This window comes from Gracilinanus agilis, chromosome 6 (genome assembly GCF_016433145.1).
Source record: "Gracilinanus agilis isolate LMUSP501 chromosome 6, AgileGrace, whole genome shotgun sequence".
Lineage (NCBI taxonomy): Eukaryota > Metazoa > Chordata > Mammalia > Didelphimorphia > Didelphidae > Gracilinanus > Gracilinanus agilis.
The window spans coordinates 212,313,646-212,323,559 of record NC_058135.1 but is presented as its reverse complement, the minus strand read 5'-3'; the positions used below and the strand labels follow the sequence as shown (position 1 = coordinate 212,323,559).

Genomic DNA, 9,914 nt, shown 5'->3' with positions numbered 1-9,914 from the left:
CAAAGAGTATTGGTTGCTGTTGCCTCCAGTACTGTGTTCATTCCCCCTCCCCCCCCCCCCAATTTAAAGAGGATGGGTCTACTCAGCTAATCTTCCTAAGAGCAAAACACTAGCTATAGCAACAAGGCTTTGCTGGTATGTCATGAATATTGATATAGTCATTGCTCTCACCACCTGTTGCTAGAAAAAGGACTGGAGCTGTTTTGAATACAGCCAAATAAGGGTGTGATTGAGGAGAGTGATGGGAGTAATTGCCTCCTTTTATCATTTAATCATCTTAAGGAAAACTGCTGCTCAGTATGTGGGTCTCTGTTTGCACACATGGTGTGGGCTTTACACTGTATTATGTCTAAGTCAGCACAGCAAATATAGTGGCAGGGAAAATTGAGGGAAATGGGCCATCATAGTAAATACGTATTTTATATATACATATACATATGTGTATATAGTTATTATATATATGTGTTTATATATTAATATATTAGTATATATTTATTTACATACGTATACATGTTTGTTTATATATGAATATATTTGCATAATTATATATTTGTATATACTTGTTTATATATGGGTATTTATATATATTTATTATGTATGGATATATATTTATATATACTTGTTCATATACAGATATTTGTATTTATTTGTATATAGATACAATTAGAAAAAGGAAATTTCAACCTCAAGGAATTTTAGAGATTCTGAGGGTGCAAAGACCAGAAGGATCTCTAGACACCTCAACTTCCAAGCCTTTTGGCATATTGGAATATAGTTAGTTTTACTTATTACTAATAAAAGAAAGATGGTTCAGGTATTTCACATGGAACTCTTGGAGTTTCTGTATGGATGGTGACCATCAAAAAGTAGTTCATGTTCTGCCTCCTCCTATCTGATATCTTCCACTTAAAAGTCCAGCAAAATGTAATTTGCTCAAAACTGGACGTGTTTTTTTCTTCTGACACTAGACTTAAAAAAATAATTTCACTGTAGTATTAATGAGCAAAAAGTGGCTGAAAATAGCTTTTTATTGTATTTAAATATTGTACTCTTTATAGTAAATAAAGTATATTAAGAACTACTTGTGTTTGGAGAAAGGAATGAACAAAAGACAATTTCATGGTGGCTGCTTCTATAAAGCTTTCTCTTCTGATGGCTAATTGTTTTTAGGAAAGATTTTGTTAGAATTAGGCTTAGTAATATCTACGTTTTTGCATTTCATTAGTTATTTTACATTGGGGAAATAAGCCTTGGAAAATGCATTTTTCCTAGGTTTATGAACCTTATTTAAAGCTGAAGCAATTACTTAAACAGTTATTCCTAGTTTGGAAAGCCAATTGGAAACTGAAGCTTGATCATCTTGATTGAGCATTCCCTAAGGTGAGCATTAGCTGTGATCTTTTAACTGTGACATCTGATACCTTCAGACTCACTAGATCTGACAACTTTTTCAGTTATGTAAAGGAAGGGAAATTAGGTGGCTAGTGGATAGAGTGCTAGGTCTGCAGTCAGGAAGACTCATCATTTGGAGTTCAGATCTAACCTCAAACACTTACTGGCTATGTGACCTTGGGCCAGTCATTTAACCCTATTTGCCTCAGTTTCCTCATCTATAAAATCATGTGGAGAAGGAAATGGCAAGGAACTCCAGTATCTTTGTCAAGAAAACCCCAAATGGGCTCATGAAGAGTTGACAGGACTGAAAAATGACTGAACAATGAAAAGAGATAGTAACCCTCAATCTATGAGTAGCTGTAGCAGTGGGATCATTCCTTTCTACTACAGGTAAAAACAGACAAAAGTAAGTCCTCAGTCAGTAACTTGGAATTACAGAGCATCCAGTCTCAAGCCCACTAGTATTTATTGATTAATTGATTGCATTATTTCAGGGAAATGAAAAATTTGGGGTTACAGAGTCTTCGGAAAGACTCCTTATATTGACTTGGATGATATAGACAAAAATAGTCTCTAGAGAGCTTTATGTTGCTGTTGAAGAGGGGGAAGGGAAGTAAGGAAAGGAGGGAAGCAGAGATGGAGGAAGGAAGGAAGAAGGTAGTATAGTAGAGAGAGCACTGGGTCCTGGAATAAAGAATACCTCAATTCAAATAATATTTACAAAGAGCTTTGCAAACTTTATTGCACTATATAAATGCTGGATATTAAAATAATTTTCATTATTAAAATAATAATTTCTTGACTTCTTAACCAAAGAGAAACCAGATATGTTATAAGAGAAAATATTATTTTTGTTCAAACTTCCCTTTATTTGTTAGTTCAGTAAAAGCTTGTTAACTTGGAAGCAATGAATCAACACAGTTAAACTTACTGAGATGTCTGAGTTAAAGAATATTTGTAAAGAAAGATTTTTGTTTGAATTAAATCAATTACATGTAAACTGAACACTGTTCAAAAGACAGTTTTGCCACTAACTTCTAATGTTCTGGGATATGTCTTTTCCCTCCCTGAGGCTTAGTTTCTTTATCCATGAAAAAAAGTTGAAGACTTGATGTTGGTTGATTCCTTTAAGCTCTGACTTTCTGTGTTCTAAGAACTCTCCTGGCACCAACATTAGATATTTTATATTTCAATGGCTTTTTTTGCTATAGAAGTTTATGATTTTTATCTTACTGAGAATTGCTTTATATCATTTCCAAATATAGATTCATCAAATTATAGATTAAAATGAGATGTGAAATATTATTAAGAAGAAGAATGAGATTGGTTCATCAAACAGTTATGATTTCCAATTGAATGAAACTATTTTCAGTTTTTACTCTAGAATTATTAGATAGCTGGTAGTATAAATATATATTATCTGTTAAGGGAGGATAACATGAATACATAACTATGATAAAAATAGAAAAAAGGTGAATGCCTAAAATAGGAATGAATAGATATCAAGGTATTTTTGATGAGAGAGAGAACATCTCTGACTAGAGGGAAGTCAGGGAACACTTTATAGAAGAAATGCCATTAAACCTCCGGGTCTTGAGTCAGGAAGGTCTCTGTTCAAATCAGATCTCAGATACTTTACTAGCAGTGTTACACTGATTTACTTCTGTTTGCTTCAATTTTTTCAACTATACTATAACGATGATAATGGTACCTACTTTTCAGAATAAGATGATATCTAGAAAGAGCACTTAATCCAGTGTCTAGGACATAATAGGTGTCATACAAATACTTATCTTGTCCATGATCATGTCCAAATTATGTAAATTTTTATCAATGAAGCCCATATTTACTACAATAGTATATCCAGGTATCCTTTCTGTAAGGTGAGGGTTAAGAGCATGGCATTGCTATAATCTGGAAAACCCGCATGAAAATTTTTGGCCCTTCTTTCATACCAGAGAAGTCTAGATTTCCCCCTTTTTCTTTTATGGGGTATTTATAGTAACTTATATGCATTATGAGTTACTAAAAATGTTATGTTTATCTTTACATTTATAGCTTTTGTGTGTCCATATCATTCACAGGTTTTTCCCAAACTTTAACTTTTTGCTTACTCTTACTTTTTAAAAATTGTGTTTATTTATGATATTAAGAAATCATATGTTGAAATTATATAATACTATACATATATGTTATGAATTTCTAAGTTTCTAAACTTTTTTGTGTGTTATTTGTGGACCTTTGTGTGTTGTCTGTGTTTTCCCCAAAACTCCCCAAAGATTCCCATTTAATTTATTATGCCAACCCATGATATATTGAAACTGTGTTGGGGAAAGTCACTAAGTAGAAAGGATATCTGAATTTACTAACAGTGAAAGGCAAATGTCTTCAAAGAGGAAGAATTTAGACCTCAAAATCTCTTCAGAATCTCTTGTTTTGATTCAACTGATAAAGCATTTAAAATCTGTTTTTAAAAAGAAGTCACAGTTACCATTGAAAACCTTCCATTACGATGCCCTGACTATCATTGTGTAAGCCAGATGGTTTCTTCCAGTCAGCCTAGAGTGTGTGTGTGTGTGTGTGTATGTGTGTGTGTGTGTGGGGGGGCGTTATGGGGGTCTGACTGCTTTTCTGCAGATAGCCTTATTACCATGAGAATTTGTGTCCTGAAACTTTTGCCATGGCCCTTTACCACTAAAGCACCTGTGCCTGTGATTCCTGGGCATTCACATTCAATCTTATAGGAAAGAGTAAGAAAGAGAAAGTAATCAGATGACCATCAGTCTACGAAATTGGGGTAAAAGGATGCTGGTATCCTCAACAGCATGAAGAAGTTTGGAAGAGGGATGGGTTTAGTGAGGAAGATGATAAATATGATTCTAGACTGGTTAGATTTAAGGTAGCAGGAGGTGGGGAGGGGGGAAAGGAAGAGCATCTTTTGGCTGGAATAGACATTCAGGCTTGTGAGAAAGCTAAGGGATGTTTGCAATTATAGAAGTAAAGTGAAAGAATCTTAAAGGAATACTCATAGCAGGCTACTGAACTGATCAATATTTATCGATTGCCTGCTCTTTGAAAGGCACAAAAGATTATAAAAATATCAGTTGAATCCAACAAATATTATCAAAGGCTTGAATTATGTGATGTGCCATATTAAGCATTGGTCATAATAAATGTAACTATAACCAAGACAGTCCCCACCTTATAGGAGTATAGTGTCCATCAAGGGAGGTATAACATGAACGAATAACTATAATAAAAATTTAAAAAAAATGTCCAAAAGAAGAGCAAGCAGATATCTAAGTACATTTGAGGAGAAAGAGAACATTGCTGGCCAGAGGGGAATTAGGGAATACCTAATGGAAGGAATGACATTGGAGTTGTGTCCTTTGTACGCCATTGTCTGAATATGAGTATATTTGTCCTGTTCTTTGGCATCAATATTATGAAATAATTCCACTATGAAATCAATGCTTCCCAGAAACTAGGCATATATCTTTACTTATATTATGTGTATATATGTATATATGTATATATGTAAATATATGTTTATATTTATATATATGTATATATGTATATATATATATGTAGAGAGAGAGACAAAGACAGAGATAGAGAATATATACTTTTCAGATGGCAGTTCTTGGAATCTTGAAACAGTGGGCTAGTTAGGGTATTATTTAGGGGCCCCAATAGGGCTATATTTATTAAATAAAACATGAATTTCTCAAAAAAGAAGTAGAAACACACGAATTTTATGAGAAATTAATAACTTGATTCATAAAAATGATTTATACAAATTGAGACCATAATTCTTAAGTCATAACTCCAGGGTTGTAGATACACATGGATTTTTTTTAATTTAAACATTTATTAAAAATCATTTTTAACATGGTTACATGATTCATGCTCCTACTTGCCCCTTCACCCCCTACACTCCCCCCACCCATGGCCGATGCACATTTCCACTGGTTTTGTCATGTGTCCTACACATGGATTTTTCAAAGAGAAGGAAGAAATTTAGGTTGCTCTACTATGCTCATTTGTTATGAGGATTTTTTTCTTTTCTCCAGTGGAGTGGAAGGTGGAAGGGAGATAAAATATATTTTTTCTCTTAATAAGAAAAATAAAATTTAATATAAGAAAATAACTAGAAGAGTGTTTCCATCCCCTTCCTCTTTTAGTTGGACAGGTGATGGTGGTGATTTTCTCAGCTCCCAAAGTTGCAGGTATCATCTCTACATAGATGTCTACCAAATTTACATATTCTGTTTTAATTTGCTTCCTACACTCCAAATCTTCATTATCATTTCTACTTAGATTTCCTGTATGCATTGTATATCTAATCAGGCTAGAACCATATTTATTATCTCCCTCACTAAACTCATCCCTCTTTTAAACTTCCTCACTGTTGTTGAGGATACCACCATCTTTTTACCCCAATTTCATAGCCTGAAAATCATCTTCTATTTTCTCTTTCTCACCCTCCCATATCCAATCAGTTTTGATGTCTTATCAATTCTAACGCCATTTATTGCATCTGTTTCGTTCTCTCTAGTCACATGGCCACCATCACTCATCTTCTTTCACTTAGATTATTGCAAGATTGTCCTAATTGATCTCCATATTTTCAGACATTCCTTTATCTAATTCATCCTACAGGCAACTGTCAAAATAATTTCCCTAATGCATAAATGTGACCATATCACTCTCCACTCAAAAACTTCAGAGGCTTACTTTGCCTAGAAAATAAACTGTGAATTCCTCAACTATCTTTTTTTTTTAACAATCTTGCTCTAGTCTACCTTTCCAGACAGTTCATAGTACTCCCTCCAAGCACAATATTTGCCACCTAACCTGAATTTCTAACTGTTACTTGAATTTAACATTCTTCCTTCCCCTTACCTGTGTGTCTTCATGCATGCTGACCCCCATGTCCAACTATTTCCTTACCTATTATGCCTCTTAGAAAGCTTAAATCCCTTTTTGATTCATCCCAGGTGCTAGCTCTTCTGGAGCATCTTGTCTGACTACCTTAGTAATTACAGTTTCTCCTTCCTCAAAATTCAAGTGCTTACACACACATACACACACACATACACATACAAAACCAGTGACTTAGTGGTTTATTAAGTATTCTCTATTAGAATGTAAGCAGCTTGAGGCAGGCAGTGACTTTTTCTTGTTTTGTTTTTTCTTTCTATTTCCAGAGACTCATACTGTATTTTGCAGATATTAGGCACTTACTAAATATTTGCTGAATCCAGAGAGAAAGTGAATTCCAGCAAGTTGGAAGCAAATCAATAAAAGCATTTAGATAAGAATGATCATATCGTAGGGAGTGGTTAGAGGATAATTAGATGGACTTGACTAAGTTAGGTGGCACAATGTGCTAGGTGTCGGGCTCATCTTCCTGAGTTCAAATATGGCTTCAGATACTCACTAGTAGCATGACCTTAGGCAAGTCATTCATCCCTGTTTGTCTCAAATCCCTTTTTCCTTATCTGTAAAATGAGTTGGAGAAGGAAGTGGCAAACAACTCCAATATCTTTGCAAAGAAAACCTGAAACAGAGTCAGGAAGAGTCAGACAGCACTGAACAATAAGTAAGATAGAACATTTTTAGTGGAATCTTGCAAACTATGTGCCTGAGGGATTGTTGAGCTTCAGTTTCCTTATCTGTAAAATATTTTGTATAGATTTGATCATTTATAAAGATTTTTCTGTTTATAATATTTTGTGATAAGGTTGTATAGGAAAGTTGGGGCCAGATTATACAGCACCTTGAATGATAGGATGAGGAGACAGGACTTTTTTTTTCTAGTCAGTGGAGAACCATGGATAGATTTTTAGTACAAGAGTGAGAAGAAGAAAAGAATGATTTAGTGCCATGTGCAGGATAGATCGGGTGTGCATAAAACTAGAGTTGGAGAGAGCGCATACCTAGGAAGCTGCTGAAGTACTGAAGTAACATTTGCAAGAAAAAATAGAACCTCGGAGTAGGGGAACAAGAGTTGCTAAGAGTATGTTTGTTCATGAACGAATATTTTTTTGAAGTAAAAACATTAACTCCTTCATCTCCCTACACTAAGTGTTTTGTGTCCTGGATTGGCTTTGACAATGAATTCTGCATTCTTTTCTAGTTGACCATGTTCTTCCTGAACCTGGTGCCAGTTTACTCGCCACCTTTGAAAAATGGCATGAGGCTGCCGACACCAAATCCTGCTGTGATTACTCTCTCCACGTGGACATCACCAGCTGGTATGATGGGATCCGAGAAGAGCTGGATATGCTGGTGCAAGACAAAGGTCAGTTGTAAACTAGGAATGGCTTGTTTTCCCTGAGTGAACTTAGAGGAGACAATCATAATTTGTTCCATATCTTAGGGTCTAATGCATTATTATTGCTAATAATTGCTAATGCTAATACAGTATTAGCAAGTCTTTTCTGAGCATCTAAAATAAGAAAAAAAGTGATCTTGACCTAGGATGCCTGAGCTACAATCTTGGTTCTACTTTTTAATCACTTGTGTGACCGTGGGAGAACCATTTTCCTCTCTAACCATCGGTTTCCCCATTAGTAAAATCAGAGATAGATAGATGAGATGTCTTCTAAGATCCATTGTAGATCTCATAACCCATCAATATATATACATCTTTATGCATACACAAATATATATAAATCTTCCCCTTGCCTCAGTTTTTCATATTTGCTCAAGGCATTTGGGTGACAGGCATGCAACCACATTGCCTCTCTCAAATCTTCCCTACATCTTTTGAGATAAGCCATATTTGCGTGAGAACTAAGCTCCAAGTCCCAGTATTCTGTAGGCTAGGAGGCAAGATTGGGATTGCTCCTGGTCTCTTCTATAAATTTGGCTTTCTCCTTGGGGATTAAAACTCTTTCAACAAAAATTCCAGGTATTCAAAAGCAGGGTTAAATAATTGCCCTTTTCATTTCCTTTATGTTCTGATGGGGGTCCAAATAGAATTTAGGAAACCTGCATCTTAAGATCTCCAAGTCATTGCCCATGAAAGGTTTGTATCCCTTCATGTGTAAATTCCAGAATCTGGCTGTATGATCCTCCTATCACAGATAGGGAGAATTGAAACTGTGGCTTCTGCCCCTTTGTCAATGCTTGGATTGTCTTCCTTGACAATACTAGTGTTTGTTTGTTGTCCCTCTATGATCTCTAGCTGCATGATAGCGTGTGCATCCAGAGTCTGACCCTCTCTTAGTTTTTTATTGATTTACACTATTTCTTTAGCCTGATGTTTTAGGGCTTCAATACTCCTTTTGGTTTTATAATGTATGCCACAGTGATGCTTAAATAGATTTTTGATTGCCCACAATCCTTGGAAAACCTAGAGTAATACAGCCCCACCTGTAGGAATGAAAGAAATCACTTTTGCTATGCTGATGGTCAGCCACTGTTGTACGAGGTGACCAGACTGAGGACATTCTGAGGAATTAGTTGTACCCATAATCTGTACACCCCTGCCCATAGGGTGTAAAACATGAGAGAGCCACTAACTAAACAGAAAACAATTTTTTCCCACTGAATATGACATCCTTGAAACAATGACTCTCAAACTAGCTAGCTCAGCCAGAAATGTAAGGATGGAGAAATTGCACAGGCTTTTTCTGGTAAATCAGCAGCTGGACAGTGTCCCTCTTTACAACAGGCCAGTAAGGTGGGCACTGAGATTCTCACATGACAATTAGGATCAGCTAACTAAATCCTTGATGTTAATAACTCAGTGCCTTCTTGGTGAAATTCATTGTACTGTTCTGACTGCGATTGTATAGATGGTTTTAAAAGCTTTTGAGATTAGTCACAGGCAGGAGTTGATATCTGCCTATGCAAACTGAATCAGAGTACCAATCTAACTGACAAGCCACTCAGTGAGATCTCTTATTTATAGGGGTCTCTTATTTATAGGGGTTGCTCCAACAGTCTTTTCCAGTCTCATGCCAGCTCATGCCAGCTCTGGGAATTCCAAAATCTGAACTATAAACTGGCAACTGTTTGCCCGAGATGACTTCTTGCAAAAACTAATTACACTATGCATCCATACATATAAATATATCAACAAAAAACAAGGACATGCTTATTGACTGTGGGGATAAATAACGAAATAGGTCATCTTGGCAGAAAGTTGCAACAGGAACTTCCCAGAGAATATGTTCATCTGTTCATATTTCTTTAAGGGAAGCTGTCCAAGGTTCTATCCAGGGTGGTGGCCAATGAATATAGTTAATATAGTTGTGCCCAGGGATTTTAACGTCAGTCAGAGAAATATACTGAGTCACCATAAGGTCTCAGAAGTACTGACGGTGCCATTCCCTCTTGGCACTTAATTGGATGATCAGTCTGGTAAAGACCCCTGAGGGATAGTCTTTAAAGGGAGCAACTATGATATTTGGAAAAGGTCACTGAACCAGGGTTTGTATGTATGTGTGTGTGTGTGTGTGTGTGTGTATATATATATATATATATATATATATATATATATATTA

At 35.7% G+C, this 9,914-nt stretch overlaps 1 protein-coding gene across 1 annotated transcript in view; it reads left to right on the top strand.

The window, feature by feature from the left end:
* The window catches only part of CRMP1 (collapsin response mediator protein 1), an 87,191-nt gene that overhangs the window by 42,454 nt on the left and 34,823 nt on the right, over nt 1-9,914 (top strand). Inside the window, exon 4 of the mRNA XM_044680432.1 lies at nt 7,538-7,702. Coding sequence (XP_044536367.1) covers nt 7,538-7,702 — 165 coding nt within the window. The remainder of the gene's footprint in view (nt 1-7,537; nt 7,703-9,914) is intronic.